We start from the raw sequence: 17,205 nt of genomic DNA, 5'->3' as shown, positions 1-17,205 counted from the left end.
TTTTTGCAGAGCCTAGATTTTATTGATTACATCAATATAGTATCAATAAATACGTTACTCAGTGATTTTTTCATATTCACAGTTGGGTTTGATAGCCTGCTCATGTTTTAGGGTTGAATTTTTTTCAGTAACATTACTTCATAAACAGGAGACAGCAGCAATTTCTCAAGAAACTGGTTTCCTAAAACCCACATGGGAGACCTAGACTGCATCCCTGGTTCCTGGCCCCCGTCTCATGGGTCTGGCCTTGGGGCTAGCCCTAACCATTGTGCAAATTTCAGTAATCCATCAGTGGTTGGGAGCACTGCCTCTCTGTGTCTCAAATGAACATTTTAAAATATTCTACCCAAACATCTCATTAAGAAATTTGCAAAATATGGTCCAACGCTGTGGCCTAGTGGCTAAAGTTCTTGCCTTGAACACGCCCAGATCCCATATGGGCACTGGTTCTAGTCCTGGCAGCTCCACTTCCCATCCAGCTCCCTGCTTCTGGGCTGGGAAAGCAGTCGAGGATGGCCCAAAGTCTTGGGACCCTGCACCCGTGTGGGAGACCCGGAAGAGCTCCTGGCTCCTGGTTTTGGATCGGCATAGTACCAGCCATTGTGGTCACTTGGGGAGTGAATCATTGGATGGAAGATCTTTCTCTCTGTCTCTCCTTCTCTTTGTATATCTGACTTTGCAATAAAAAATAAATAAATTTAAAAAAAAAAAGAAATTTGCAAAGTAAGAAAGGGATGTAAATACACTGAAAAGGCACCACACTTCCCTCATAATTTGAAATTTGAGTTTACAATCTATAATTATCTTATTCTCTTAGGTAGTACTTCATTTTAAAAATATGTTTTCTAATGCATACCGAACTCTATAACATTATCATATATATGCATACAATATATATAACATATATATATAAAATATTAAATACTACGCATCAGATTTAATGACTGAATAATATAGGATGCACACATACAAAAAATTTACTTAACTCTTTGAGGAGTTTGAATTTCAAGTAAAATGAAAATCAACTGAGCACTGTCTATAAACTATGCTTTATTTTCAATATAAGCTGTATAAGCTTAAAGTCAACGTCTTAAAACATGAAACAGACAACTGAATCCAGATTCTTTTTCATTTAAATACCAATCGAACTGATAAAAATTCCCCTGAACTTAGTAAGTGGTTAGTTTATATGTAAAATGTTCCTTCAACTAAATTTCAAATCAGCAAAAATAACTGATAAGCCACATACATGGGAAAAATGAATTCATATTTCACTTATCAAAATAAATTTCAAATTTTTAATTAATAAAGATAAAACCACAAGTTAAAAAGCTTTAAGGAACTCAAATTACATAGATGAGAAGGAATTTCTTAGCATAAGCCACAAAAAACATAGAAAACATGAAATTTAAAAATTTCTGTGTAGTGATTAATAAACAGAGCTGAAAGAAAACAGAAAAATTTGAAAACTGTTACATGTATAGCAAGGTATGCATAATAAGTAAATAATTCCCACAAGTAGCCAAAAGAGACTAACTGTTAAAGAAAGAAAAGGGAAAGTAGAAGAGGAATTCCATGTCATTCCCAGTGACAGCAACATAATCACCTAATGTTTATTCATTACATTTATCAATATTTTTAGAATTTTTAAAGTCTTTGTAAACATTTCTAGGAAAGGAGACATGTTATATACTGGGGATGTCACCTGGCACAATCCTTTTAAGATGTGACAGTAATTGAAAACTCAGTACCTGGGCCAGGCTAAGCTGACAGCTAGAAAGCTCACACCCATAGTAAAGTGCACAGCCTTGAGTTCAAGCCATGCTTTCCACTGCAGCTTCCTCATGTGCACTCGGGGAAGTAGCAGACGACGGCTCAGGTACGTGGGCCACTGCCACCCATTTGGGACAGCTGGATTGAATTCTGGGCTCATGGCTTTGGCTTGGTCCAGCCCTGGCTGTTGAGGTGTTTGGAAATCAGCCAACAGATAGATATGTCTCTTTCTGCATTCCAAGTAAACAAAGTTAATTAAAACAAATAATAAGAAGAACATTCATGACAATAATTTTCACTTAAAAAAAAAAAAAGGGGAGTTGGGAAAGGTGGACCTTTTGGCTCTCCATGTTCTTCATGGCACTCCGGCCCCAGGGGAAAGGCAGGCTTCCCGGCACATTGAAGAAAACATAAAAAATTTGCATAAGACAGCTGTGCCAAATGGAGCTGGAGGAGTCTTACTTGTGCATAGAGACACTCCTAGGGATAACTCAGATACTCCATTTGATTTCACACAAGATGAATCTAAGAGCATAGAGGCAATTGCAAAAAACAATCGAGAAGGCGTGAAACAGCAGCTAATCTCCCAGGCCTGGGTTTAGTCCAGAGGCAGAATGGGTGTGGCTTAACTCTCCAACGAACAAGGCTACAGAAGTTCTAGATGTTCCTCCAGTGAGAGTATTTGAAGTTGCAACTTTTTATACAATGGAAAATCTAAAGCCAAGTTCTGGAATCTCTATGGTCCACCTAAGGATTTTACAGCAGCTTTCACTTATTTTAACAGTTTGAATAACCCTTTGTAGTTATTTATTTTATTTTTATTGTTAAGTCAGACATAAAGAGAGGAGAGGAGAAACGGAGGAAGATCTTCTGTCTGCTGATTCACTTCCCAAGTGACCGCAATGGTTGGAGCTGTGCCAATCGAAAGCCAGGAGCCTGGAGCCTTTTCCGGGTCTCCCACATGGGTGCAGGGTCCCAAAGGTTGGAGCCATCCTTGACTGCTTTCCCAGGCCACAAACAGGGAGCTGGATGGGAAGCATAGTCTTCAGGATTAGAACCGCCGCCCTTATGGGATCTCAGTGCGTGCAAGGCGAGGATGTTAGCTGCTAGGCTACCGCACTGGGACCTGCCCTTTGAAGTTACTATTAAATGAAATGAAGATCAACTTAACATAACCAATTACATGATAAAGTCAATCTGGTAATTGAGATGGTCACTAAGTGACTAACAGGAAAGATGTAGATTTCATTGTAAATATGATGGACAAAGGGATGACAGGTGAATTGTGATTTATAACTTCTGAGTTACTTCTAGTATTTTCCATTTCATATTTTTTTACTATGGCTGATTATGGGTAAATCAGACCACAGAAAATGAAACCATAGATAAAAAGAGACTAATATAATTCAGAAAGAAATTATCATAATTTAAAAATTAAAAATTAAATGTATAAATAAGTACAAAAGAACCATACTTTGTATTTTATCTGGAAGTCGTATCTGCGTAAGATTGCATAACTTAAAAGGGACAAAACTATTCTTCAGTTGGAATTTAAACAATTTGGGCTCTTAAGTGTCCAAAAATCCTACACAGCTATGAAGTTTTGCATACTGGGTCTTATAAACTAGAAATATTTAATTAGGGCTTAGGTTTGCTGAACTGTGCCTCATTCTGGGGGACATAATTTTTAGGTTTTTTTTTAAGATTTATTTTTATTGCAAAGTCAGATGTGTATAGAGAAGAGGAGAGATAAAGAGAAAGATCTTCTCTCTGATGATTCACACCCCAAGTGGCTGCAACAGCCAGTGCTGCACCGATCCAAAGCCAGGAGCCTGGAGCCTCTTCTGGGTCTTCCATGGAGAGTGCAGGGTCCCAAGGCTTTGGGCCAGCCTCAACTGCTTTCCCAGACCACAAACAGGGAGCTGGATGGGAAACAGGGGCACCAGGACACGAACCGGAGACCATATGGGATTCAGGTGCGTGCGAGGACTTTAGCCACTAGGCTACCATATCGGGCCTCCATAATTTTTAGTTTTATAACTAAACCAGTTATACTTAACCAGGGGATTCTATCTAAATAACCAAAATTATTTTCTGTCTTGAACAATGTGTATTTAAAAAAATTTTTAAATGTAGCATTAAGTCCATTTATAAAATCAAGTCATTACCTTGTCCTATGTTGGAATGTTCCCAAGGACTATAATTAGACAAATTATTGATCTTAATTATGTTCAGTAAAAAAAATGACAACCTTTAGAAAAAAAAATGTATCCAGATGTTTCTAGCCAGACACAATAAACCAAGATTACTGCATTGCCTGTAATTTTTCAGGGTTCATTTTATGGGTAACTACATAAATCGTACAAATGTGTAATTCTAACAAGAACCCTATATGGAAGGAAATTCCTGGACACAAGCCTGGCTTCGGGGGATGTTAGGGCCCACGGTACGGCCGCAGATCGGATAGGGCCAACGGCTATGGGACAGGATAGCTTTCCGTCTCGCGTGGAATCATAGCCCCCCGTTCAACGGGGTGGGCGCGTTTTTCGTAGGCATGGGGCCGGTGTCTACTGTGGGAATTTGCGGGCATCTATAAATCTGGTGTCCGATTCTTGGAGGGGTACCGTGGCGGTATGTATTCTGTGGGATGGTGGGGGTCCAGTGAGGGTTGGACCCTGCGCCGGGTAGTAGTTGCTGTGGCTAGTGGCCCGTTTATGGTATTAACAGACTGTATCCATGCTTGGCAAAATGTAGGGCCGGATCGATGCGGGCCAGTCATGTCTTGGGTGTCGTCGGATAGATAGAGTATAGAGTGAGCGAGATCCCCCGCGCGCGCGCGACGACGGAGATACCGCATGCGATGATGTCCCGTCCCCAGGGAGGCATTGTGCGGCCTGGCCGTGGTGGCAATAGAACCATGCATGGGCTCCGGCGGATGCTGAATTTGAACTTGGCTGCCTGGCTCCGAGAATGCTGAGCCACTCACGGGGAACAGGGGGCCCACTAAGACGGGGGGGCGAAGTCGGGCGCCAATGGCGGGGGCCATGGACCCACAAAGCAGGAAGCTGGATGGGAAGCTGGGCAGCCGGACTAGAACTGGTGCCCATATGGGATTTCCAGCATGTACCAATCAGCCATCCAAACTCATCACTTCACCCCCTCATTCCCCCCCCCCCCCCCCCCCCCCCCCCCCCCCCCACCCCCCCCCACCACAAACTCCCCCCCCCTCCCCCCCCCCCCCCCCCCCCCCCCCCACCCCCCACTCCCCATCTCCCCCCCCCACCCCCCCCCACACCCCCTCCTCCACCCCCTCTCCCCCCTCCCCCCCCCCCCCCCCTCCCCCCTCCCCCCCCCCCTCTCCCCCTCCCCCCCCCCACACCCTCCCCCACCCCCCCCTCCCCCCCTCCCCCCCCCCCACCCCCCCCCTTTATGACACCTTTTCATAGGCTCTGGGGTTCCCCCAACCTCTCCTTGTACTCTCCCCCCATGGTGGATAACTCCACCTTATTGCAATATTACAGTTCAAATCCAGTCATGATTCTTTCATTGCAAGCATGTACTATGTATAGAGTCTAGCATCTTATTGTCCAGATAAATTCAACAGTTTCTTGGGGAGACCATCTCTGGTCTGAAAGCAGAGCTGGCAGAATATCCTCCCGACCTATTAAAAGCCATAACATAACATCAGCAACAGTTTACAACATTATGGATTTAATTGACATGGAATTGAGTGACCAATATGTTAGAAAATACAAGTTCTTAACCATATCCTTTGACTACCTAACTAACTTTTCTATTTTGGTTTATACACAACTGGCTGCTATACACCTTAAAGTGGCTATAGGGTACTATTCAGCTGTCTCATGGAATGATCCCCAGCTTTACAGATGAAGACCCAAGATTTGTGGAAGTTAAGTAACTTGTGCACCACCAGAGTCAGAGCTGGCTTTTGGCCTGATGACAATCCAGATCCTGAGCCCGCACTGTTTTCAATTTCACTACTTTAATATGTCAAAATCAGGTAGTTTTGAAGAATTTGTTCTTTTCTCAATAGCATCATCATAATATAGACACTCAAAAAGGACAACACCAGCTAAGACATGCATCAGAGTTCCTGGGTTCAATATCAGCTTCTGACTCTGGCTTGCTGATGAAGCAATCTCTGGCCAGCAGTGGTGAGGCGAGACGAGAGCACAGAGACTTGCATACAGTCTCTAGGTCAGGGCTTAGGCACCTGGGAGAGAACCAGAGAACAGGAACTCACTTGCCCTGCTTTCCCTCTGTCTCTCTCTCTCTGCCTCCCAAATAAATTTGTTTCTAGAAGGGAAACAATTTAATCACACAGTTTTTCCTTTTCATGGTGTTAGAAACACAGTGAACATTTTCTCTCTATTAATTTTGCTGTTAAACTTACATTATTAAAATTAGCAAGCTTACACACTTCAGAAAAGTTATGATAGCAGAACTATTTCAGATATTGGAAGTATTTCACTCTAGGAGAGGTGTTTGATGTAGTAGTGAAGAACCGCTCCAGATGTCCTCTTCTCATGTCAGAATGCTACATTTAAACCCTGCTTTTACAGCCTCAATGCTAGCTTCCTGTTTTCCTTTGTAAAAGACTTTATTGATCTATTCGAAAAGCAGAGTGACACAGACAGAGAGGGGCAGCAAGAGAGAGATCTCTTCCATAGCTGGTACACCTCCAAATGGCTACAATGCTAGGACTGGACCAGGCGCAGCCTGCAATTCCATCCAGGTCTCCCATATGGGAGGCAGGGACCCACACATTTAGGCCATCTTCTGCTGCTTCCCTCCATGCATTATCAGGGAGCTGGAACAGAAGCAAGCAGCCAGGTCTTAAACCTGCAGTCTAGTGTGTGATGCCAGCATGACAAGTTTGGCTGAAGCCACTGTATGACACTATCAGCTCCTCAATATTCCTGCTATTGTGTACTCTGGGAGGGGAGCAGGAAAGAGACACGTGCAGAGGTAATGGCTCAAATGGTTGTATCCTGCTAGTCATGTGGGGAAAATAGATTGAGTTAGTTTTGGTCTGAGTTCTTGCAGGTAAAGCAGCAAATATCAGTCCTTTGCCTCTCTTTCAAATAAACAAAAACTAAATAAAAATAAATTTAAAAAAACTAAATAAAAAAAACCCATTTATTCTAGTTTGACCTTAGAAGTTGGTCCTTCAGTGGAGAAGTACCCAGAACACAGACAAAAAAAAAAAAAGATATTGCAGAGATATGGTGGGGCAATATCTTTTCTGACATTTGCAGGTTGCTTTTTTGTGGCAGGAGTCATGACATATGAGGTAAAGCAAAAAAAAAAAAAATTAAGCCAATAAACATAGTGATAAATAATAAGAAACATCATTATATGTCATCTAACCAAGATTAGGACAGGAATATAGCACCCAGAGCTATTAACATCACCTAAAGGAGTGGGGGAAGGTTCCAAAAGAAGGCAGTTTTATCATGGGTCAATGTTCCCAAAAGAACTAAACTAGAATTTGGGAAACACAAACTTAGTTTTTAAATTTTTCTTCAACTTTAATAGCTTTACCTGCCACAAGTTTGTTCTTGACTTGAAAATCATGAAAAACTCTAAATGAACTTCAAGAAAACAGTGGACCTCATTATACTGAAAGTACAGTTATAAACTAGCAAAATTACATACATTGATTTCTTATTACCTAAAATTTAGTTGCCCATGTCTTTAATTTCATTTAGCATTGATCTATTTCCATGTGGAAGGTCACATTTGTGCAAGTTAACATAGCTTAATGATTAACTATATTCACCTGCTATTCTTTTATGTGGCAAACAGCGGTATATAAAGTTAACAAGTCCAGGTCAGCTTCCTAGAGAAAAAGTTTCAAATTACTTGCAACTGAATAATTAGGATAAAAATGTACACAATTAAACTCTTCCTTTTTATTGCTCCTCTAGTTATTTCCTCTAGAATTGATCAAGACAATTCACCATTTGATTCTCTACCTCTGGAACCAAAATCAAGATTTGCTATGTTAGATGATGTGAAAATATTAGCCAATGGCCTTCTTCAGCTGGGACATGGTCTTAAAGACTTTGTCCATAAGACTAAAGGACAAATTAATGACATTTTTCAAAAACTTAACATATTTGACCAATCTTTTTATGACTTATCATTACAAACCAATGAAATCAAAGAAGAAGAAAAGGAACTTAGAAGAACTACATCAAAACTACAAGTAAAAAATGAAGAGGTGAAGAATATGTCACTGGAACTGAACTCAAAACTTGAAAGTCTCCTAGAAGAAAAAATTCTACTTCAACAAAAAGTAAGATATTTGGAGGAACAATTAACTAATTTAATTGAAAATCCACCTGAAATTCAGGAACACCCAGAAGTAACTTCACTTAAGGTAAGGAGAAACCAGAGTTCATGATTCTACTTTTATGTAAATCTTTCCAAAAAAAAAAAAAAAACCTCTTAGACATGTTATTTATGATACTTTTTTACACTGTTTTCCATTAGCTTCTAGTTCTAGTTTCCTTAACATTATATATAAAAAAATATTATTTGTATTTATATGAAAATAATAAAATTTAGAATCCTAAGTTATTACATCCTTGCAAATTACCTAAGGTAAGTAAGAAGTTAAATGAATTTAAATTGAAAACCATTCTCCAATGTTCAAAATAAGTAAAACTTATACTATAATAAAGGTGCCTGATTAAAACAGTGTGGGTTTTTTTTCTTTTTTTTGCTTTCAACCGAAGTTCAGAAAGCAAAATATCAGAGATGTCATATTTGCAATGAAGTGTACGAACAAAAGTAAATACGTAAAAGAAGTCTGAAAGGAAAAAAGATTGCCAGCACATTTTCAAAAAAAAAATCTATCAGTTTTTTTAAAAAAGGAGTGTGACAGTGTCTTAGATATATAGGACAGTCTAACAAAACAGAAAAAGGAATGAGACTTCTAACCAAATGACATTTTATTCCCAGACTTTCGTAGAACAACAGGATAACAATATCAAAGACCTTCTCCAGACTGTGGAAGAACAATATAAACAATTAAGCCAACAGCACAGTCAAATAAAAGAAATAGAAAATCAGGTAAGTCAGTATTTTAAAGGTATGCACAATCTCTTATATTGGTTTATAAAAATACTGAATTCTAAAATTACTGAAACACTTTAATTGGGTTGTGAGTAAACTGATCATACTGGCATGACAGGATTTTGAGCTTTGCAGCTAATAAACTATTTGGTTTTGAATTCAATTCTGGTTCTAAAACTTTCCATGTGACCTTGACTAAATTACTTAACCCTTCTACCTCACAGTTTCCTAACACACCCTACACGGATGACAGAATTTAACTTAAAGGACTGTTGTGAGGAAAAAAAAAAATTTAGGACAGCTAACATGGTCCTATTAAAATTTAAATTAGGCCACATCTCTCTTTGCTCAAACTCTAAGCCTTTTCACTCATCCTAGCTCATACCACCGGAGCTGTCGTGGCCTCCACTATGTCACTCCCTTCATCTCCGCTCTGATCACGCTGACCTAACTATTTCACACATGCAGCAAATGTGCTTGCTGCCTCCTCAGGGCTTGGGCCGGCTCGCTTCCTCTTTCTCACTTGTATCTGCACAGCCCATTTTTATTTTCTTCAGGCCTTTTTGGAAAGCAAAATGCTCAATGAACCCTCCTACACCATTTAATTAAAAATTGTAATCCCCTACTTCCATTCCTTCAAGCTTCTACCTCCTCCTTAACTACTTTTCTCCTCACTTATACTCTATACATAATTGATCTTTTTTACTTCTCTTGCCTGCTCTGCACTAAAATGCAGCTGTGTGAGTGCAGGGGCTTTTCCCCACTATTTTATCACTCTTACCTCATTCATACTAGACACTCAATAAATATGCACTGAATTAATAAAGTTAATACCATATTTAGCACAGAGAAGTCAGTAAACACTTGCTATAATTATTTATATTATTATAAACTGTCTGATAATTTGACATCCAGTAATATAATTAATCATAATGCAAACAACTGATTAGGTTAAGAAGAGAAGCATTTGTTTAGAATAAAACTATGCCAGAATCTAAGTATTTTAGCATAAGGAATAATGGTTTTCTTCTTCTTTTTTTATTATATTTTTGACAATCCTTACATAGTTAATTTGGGTAAAAAGGTTCAAGGGCTATAGCAAAGTGGGTAAGACTATTATTTCCATATTATTTCCTTCATGTTTAAAGGGGGGTATTAAGGAGAATAATGGTTTTAATATGAGTTCATAATATTCTTCAATAGTCACTCAAGAGATTTCAAGAAATTGTTACAGACTCATGGAAACTGAAAAAAAAAAGTTCCCCAAAACTGTAAAGGAATTATTACTGACTTTTACCAAACAAAGAATTTTATTTGGTAATGCTATTTTTCTAAAAGCTTTTTTGGCCAGCTATATTTCCTTATCATATGCTACTTTTCTACTTTTTTTTACTGTATCATTTATGATTAAATGAACTTGCTGAAAAACAGTCACTGTTATATCATGAATACATAGTGGAAATAAAATCTAATCCTCCATTAACTGCAGCCTTGCTCATCCCAGTCTCAGACTCCGAAAGCCAACAGTAGTTAGGAAATATTATGTATTAATATCTAACTCTTTCAAAAAAGAGATTGCATTTGTATAATTAGCATAATATAACAATTATTCCAGTTTCATAGTAGCTATCAATCTCACTGTGCCTAATTTATAAGTGAAATTTTATAATAGGTAAACTGTCCAGGGAAAAACACAGTATAAATAGGATTCAGTATTGATGGTGGTTTCAGGCCCCACTAGAGGGGGCTGGGAACGCATCCTCTGCAGATTACAGAGGGATTCTGTAGAAATCCACACACACAATGAATTAATTCTAAGTTGAAAGAAGACTTGCATCGTATGTGATGTGACTGTCTCTTATTTAAATTAAAAAAACAAAAACGCTAAAAAGAGCATTGATATCATTAGTAGGAGAGATTAATACCTTATAAAGTGAACTTAACCACAAATCATTATAAATTAGATCCTCAGAAATGCTATTTATGCTAATACCAAAAACTAACACTGATACTACAAGGCTCTATATATTCTGCTTTCCTCACCATCACTAAGAAAACATTCAGTCAAATAAACTGTAAATTCAAGATACTTTCTGTATCACTGATACACTAACAAAATATTAAGATATTAAGTATATCTACAGATATATTTACAGGTCAAAAACTATCACAGGCAACCTTGTTCAAATAATGTTCTGTGCCTTCACAGCAGGTTTGGAATCTCAGTAAGACCTACAATGGGTAGTCAGTAAACTTAAAATCCACCTGTGTTACTAAACAGAGTATTAAATGTACCCTATTTATATAAGTATAGGGCATATATTAAAAAAATTAATGAAAGTTACTTCTTAATTTATTATATTTAAAAGGGAGAAACAGAACATGCTTCTACTCTCTGTTCACTCTCCAAATAGCCATGACTTCTGGGACTGTGCCAGGCCCAAGCAAGGAGCCAGGGGCTCAGTCAGGACTTCTCACAGTGACAGGGCCCCAACTGCCTGGCCCAGCACTACCATTTCCCAGGGGACACCCTAGCAGAAAGCTCAGATTTGTGTTACAGCCCGTACTTGAGCCACACACTCTAATATGGGATGCAAACACACCAAGCCGCATTTGTAATCACTGCATCAAATGCCTTCCCCTTGCTTTGTTTCTTAACCAAAATGTGTCATTTTATTGCTTTGCTGTCTTTAATATTTTTAAATCATGAGATAATCTGTACAATCCAGATAACACTGATCATCCTTAACATCAAATAATAGAAACTAAAATACATACAAATTGTATTCTTGATATACTTACATTTTATCTAACATATATTCAGTATCCCTTTCTAGCAGTAGATTCTTATATATGTACATATTTTTTTTGCCTTAGCTCAGAAGAACTGGTTTTCAAGAACCCACAGAAAATTTTCTTTCCTCCAAACCAAGATCACCAAGAACTACTCCCTCTTTTCAGCTGAATAAAACAAAAAATGCAGAAGAGCATGGTAAGATAACGTTAGTGGGTCTCCTTTGTGCAGCTGTTATCAAATACCCTTTTCTCAAGGATCAATTCCAGACTAAATTAGAGTAACGAGGAACATCCAACAAATTCAGAGTGTCAACTTAAATTGGATCCGGAGGGGTTTCTTTTAATCCTAAAAAGGTAACTTTAAGACAATGAAGGATATAAATATGGACTTCATATCATACAATATAAAATGGTTACTGATTTCCTTAAACATGAAAATAGCAAATAACCTCTTTAAGAGATGTATGCCGAAATACTTAACATATCAAGAGTCATAATCTTTGCAAATTATTATCAAACAACACAATAAGACATGTTTGTGTAGGTAGAAATATGGTAGAAAAAAATTTTTTAGCAATTGTTGAATAGAAGGTCTTTCTGTTTCCCTGTTTACTTGAAAAAGTGTTCTTAAGGAAAAACAAGTTTTGGGTATAAAAATCTTCATTCCCAGTCACAATTCCATAAAATTGTTTCTCAAAGCATTTATATTTTATCTAATTCATACAAAAAGCCCATTTTAATTTTTTTTAGGTATTGTTTATTCTAAACACATATCTGTTGACTACTTGTTGCATGCCAAATTCCTATGTATTCTTTCACTTTATATTCTTCCTATGAATAGCAAAAAATAACCAAAATATTAACATTCTCATTTTGTCACCTTTCTTTCAAAGAAATCAATTTTGAAATAACCATTCCTATACAAAACATCTTCAGAAACTCATGGAAACTGTGTATTATAAAAATACTACCCATACATGTGTTTAGCAAAAATTCTGCACCATTTATGAACTTTTCAGGTACCCTCATAATCTTCACAACACACTACCTTAAAAAATGCTTTAATGTAAACATTATTGGAGTAAAACTACACTCTCTGTGAAATGTAAAGAAGTAAAATTTCCAACTTCTAAATTATCATTCGAATTACTAAATCTTAGGTAATAACATTTCCTTGATTCTAGGAATACCTGCAGATTGCACTGCCATTTACAACAAAGGTGAACATACAAGCGGTGTTTATGCCATTAGACCCGGCAACGCTCACGTTTTTAAGGTCTACTGTGATATAAAATCAGGTAAAGCCTGCTGAAGGAGAAACAGACAGGGGTTACAGGGAAGCTACCACCTCTCAGCAGATGCCCCTGCCACCTCTCTTCTGAAGATGTGCATCCCACCATATCTGTGGGTTCCACACACATGGACTTAACAAATCATGGATCTTCACTATTTGGGGAAAAAAACTGCATTTGTATTATACTGTTTCTTGCCATTGTTTGCTATACTACTCAGTACATGACTATTTACACAGCATTCCATTGCATTAGGTACTATAAACAGTCAAGTGATGATTTAAAGTGCATAGGAGGATCTAAGTAGGGTATATGCAAATAACATGCCATTTTGAATCAGGGTTTTGAACATTTGCAGACTTCTGTATCAGCTAAGGGTGTGGAGAGCCAATCTCTTATAAATATTGAAGGACCACTACGTATATAACTTAAGACACATATTAACACAAATAAAATCTAGTACTTAAATATTTCTTATTTATTAATTTATTGTAAATCCCCCATGTGTTTCATAAAATAGTCTCAATTAACCCATTAATAAGTTCACCAACATAAAATTCAATAACCCCCCCTCACTTAATTTTTGGGGTACCATAATATATATATATTCATAACATTAATAAACTACCTTCTAGAGATCCCAATTACATCCAAACCAAAAGGACATAGTATTTTTTACATCTGTCAAAATTAATCTATTGAAAGTTCACAATTTCATTTCGCTATACTCAGGTAGGCCATGGACATTAATTCAACACCGAACAGATGGATCACAAAACTTCAATGAAACCTGGGAGAACTACAAACATGGTTTTGGAAAGCTTGATGGTAAGGCAATCCTAGTCAATCATTCATCAGATCTTTTTATTTAAAATTACTTTTAGTTTCTTACAAAATTTCCAATATCAATACCTATTATGCACTGAGCAAAGGGAATGCAGCAATGAACAAGAACCATTTTCAGCTTCATAAAACTTATTAACAAATATTACACCAATTCTTAGTAATTACAACTATAGCAACTGTCACCATTTGAATTATACTTATCATAATTACCTGTCTTCTTAATTAGACTTATCACAAGTCAATTCAATAACATAATTACAATTACTAAAGACAGTTTTTATTAAGCATTATGTGCTATGAATAAACTATGAAGAACCATCCCTAGCATGCTATTTCCTTACTGCATTGGTATTTTTAAAAAGCAGTTAATTATTAGAAGAGATAAAGACTATCAGATATACAGTACAGACTTAGAAGTTCCAATAATTTAAATATTATTAAGTGTGTATTAGAGAATGTGTCATTTTAAATGAATTAATTTAAAATAAACTATTTTCTATAAGTTTTGATCACATAATAAAAACATTAAATCAGCAAAATAAAATAGCAAATGTGTATAAAATGCACATTATTAAAATTCATGATGGGAGCTGTCACTGTGGCTCCACTGACTAATCCTTTGTCTGGAAGCACCAGCATTCCATATGGCACCAGTTTGTATCCTGGCTGGCCTACTTTCTATCCAGTTCCCTGCTTATGGCCTGGGAAAACAGTGAAGGACAGCCCAAAGCTTTGGTATGCTGCGCCAAGGTGGGAGACTGACAAAAAAGCTCCTGGCTCTTGGCTTTGAATCAGCTCAGCCCTGGTCATTGTGGCCATTTGGGGAGTGACCCAGTGGATGGAAGAAATTTGTGTCTCTTCTTGTCTCTTTAAATCTGCCTTTACAATAAAAATAAATCTTTTTAAAAGTCTAAAATGTAAAAAGTCTCACTTTTAATGTAGGATATATCTAGTATTTCATCAGTTTTTTCCATTCAGACTGCTTTCCAAGCCCACAAGCAGACAGCAGACTGAGAAGTGGTGCAGCTAAGACATGAACTGGCACCCATATGATCACCTAGAGCATGCAAGGCAAGGATTTAGCCACTAGGTTAGATGTATTTTCTGAAACTCTACGCTGACAAAGGGATTCAATATACTGAAATAACTTATTTTCTTACACTAAAAATAAGCACTGTTTAAAAACTGGGATCAACAATGTGGCAAAGCAAGTAAAGCTGCCACCTGTAAATGGTCACTAGCTTGAACTCCAATTATTTCACTTAAGATCCAGCTCCTTGCTAACGTGCCTTAGCAAGAAGACATGAGTCAAATGTTTGAGGCCTTGTAACCACAGAGGACACCCAAATGAAGTATCTGGCTTTGGCCAGTGTTATCTTCCAAGGAGTGAACCTGTGAATGAAAGATCTCTGTCTCTCCCGTTCTTTCTCTTTGTGTAACTGCCTTTGAAATAAATTAAAAAGTCATTAAAACAAAAATGTCAGTGCCCAACCTGTACCTAATAATCCACAGGCTTTTAACCTTTTCATTTCAGGAGAATTCTGGTTGGGCCTAGAGAAGATAAACTCTATAGTAAGAGAATCCATTTATATTTTACGAATTGAGCTACAAGACTGGAAGGAAAATCAGCATTACATAGAATACTCTTTTCACTTGGGAAATCATGAAACCAACTATACGCTACACCTAGCTGAAATTTCTGGCAATGTCCCCAAAGTACTCGCAGAGCACAAAGATTTGGTGTTTTCTACGTGGGATCATAAAGCAAAAGGAGTCACCAACTGTCCAGAAATTTATTCAGGTATTGTTTTCACTAGTACCAAAACTATATTTCCATTTGCTCAAACTATCTTCCTATAATTTTAACTATTACCTACAATGTCAATCACTTAAAACTCCAAACTTCGACAAGTATTTTGTTGATACATAAGCCTCTCTTGATTATCATAACAAAACTATTCATTCTGGTTAAACTAAGCATTGTATTTTACCTCTAATCCACTTCAGATATTCTATTTTTGGTAGTATGCAGGAGACTTACACCTATTATTTAAAATTAGGACGCATGGATTTACAATACCATAAGAAGTGAGCTGTCTCAAAACGAAATAAATTGAATATCTTTCTTTTCCAGGTGGCTGGTGGTGGAATGATGCATGTGGAGAAGGCAACCTCAACAGTAAATATAACAGACCAAGAACAAACTCTAAGCCCGAGAGGAGAAGAGGAATATGTTGGAAGTCTCAAGATGGAAGGTTATACTCTTTCAAATCAACTAAAATGTTGATCCGTCCAAAAGATCCAGAAAGCTCGAAATGAACAGAGGCGAATTAAAAAGCCAATAAACCAAACATTAAATGCATTCCAACTTACTGTCATTTAATAATCTGATACTAAGTGCTTGGGAGAAAGGTTGAGCAATATTTTTTTACAATATCTATTTTAGGTGTAAAATTATCACCTCAAATAACACTATTTATCTTTCTTATCCAAAATTCTTACTACAAGACCATTTATTCATATATTTTATATTGTGGGAATGAATCTTAGATGGCTACAATTTAAATTATAAATAATAGGTGAATTTTTAAATACTAAGTTAAAGAAAAGCAGACTTTTATTTTAACAATCACCCTAAGAGCTAATTTTAAAACCTCTCTAAACACATTATTTATTAAATTCTAAATTAATAAATTCAAAAGACTGAACAATTTTCAACACTGTAATATTAATTTTAAAACTAAAAGTCAGTTCAGCAGAGTACCCGTAAAAATTAGTAATATCAATTTAAAAATTGATACTTTATTTAACAGCCTGGAATAAATGTCTGATATGGTTCATTCATAAAACAAACAGAAGTAGGCTAAAATACTGTTATCAATGTCTTTTAAACAAATCAAGTACCTCATGATTACTATGTCATGTTGACTTTAACATCATGTACATTGCACCCTAACATATTTGTTAACTTAACTATACTGTATGCATTTTCAATATTTCAATACGTAAGACTATGAAAACAATACCAAAGGGATCTTGCCAGAAAACAAATAAAAATGAATATATCTGTTGAATTATGCTAAAGTTTAATACTAATTTATTTTTCCTAGACTTGCTGTGAGCTGCATACTTTCCTGTAGGTTTTTATGTGGAATTAATATTCATAACAAATTACTGAATGTAGGGCCTGGCACGGTGGCCTAGCAGCTAAAGTCCTCGTCTTCAACACAATGGAATCCCATATGGGCGCTGGTTCTAATCTCGGCAGCTCCACTTCCCATCCAGCTCCCTGATTGTGGCCTGGGAAAGCAGTCAAGGACAGCCCAAGGGCTTGGGATCCTGTACCCGCATGGGAGACCAGGAAGAGCCCCTGGCTCCTGGTTTCAGATTGGCT

General features: G+C 37.2%; 2 protein-coding genes across 3 annotated transcripts in view; one reads left to right on the top strand and one right to left on the bottom strand.

Moving 5' to 3' along the window:
- DOCK7 (dedicator of cytokinesis 7) overlaps positions 1 to 17,205 on the bottom strand; it is a 212,183-nt gene that overhangs the window by 103,475 nt on the left and 91,503 nt on the right. The gene's annotated exons all lie outside the window — the stretch shown is intronic.
- ANGPTL3 (angiopoietin like 3) lies at positions 7,638 to 16,880 on the top strand. 2 transcript variants are annotated; one of them, XM_040978444.1, is made up of 7 exons: positions 7,640 to 8,179; positions 8,764 to 8,874; positions 11,755 to 11,869; positions 12,858 to 12,971; positions 13,698 to 13,793; positions 15,346 to 15,612; positions 15,946 to 16,880. In XM_040978444.1, exons 1-7 carry the CDS (start codon positions 7,685 to 7,687, stop codon positions 16,128 to 16,130), a joined length of 1,383 nt encoding a protein of 460 aa, XP_040834378.1. In that variant the 5' UTR covers positions 7,640 to 7,684; the 3' UTR covers positions 16,131 to 16,880. The 2 variants fall into 2 exon arrangements, with proteins under 2 accessions (XP_040834379.1, XP_040834378.1); XM_040978445.1 differs by lacking the exon at positions 15,346 to 15,612 and having other exon boundaries at positions 7,638 to 8,179.

This window comes from Ochotona curzoniae, unplaced genomic scaffold (assembly GCF_017591425.1).
Source record: "Ochotona curzoniae isolate NIBS_2020 unplaced genomic scaffold, NIBS_Ocur_1.0 contig_291, whole genome shotgun sequence".
NCBI classification, from domain to species: Eukaryota; Metazoa; Chordata; class Mammalia; order Lagomorpha; family Ochotonidae; genus Ochotona; species Ochotona curzoniae.
This window is presented reverse-complemented; position numbering and strand designations above follow the sequence as displayed.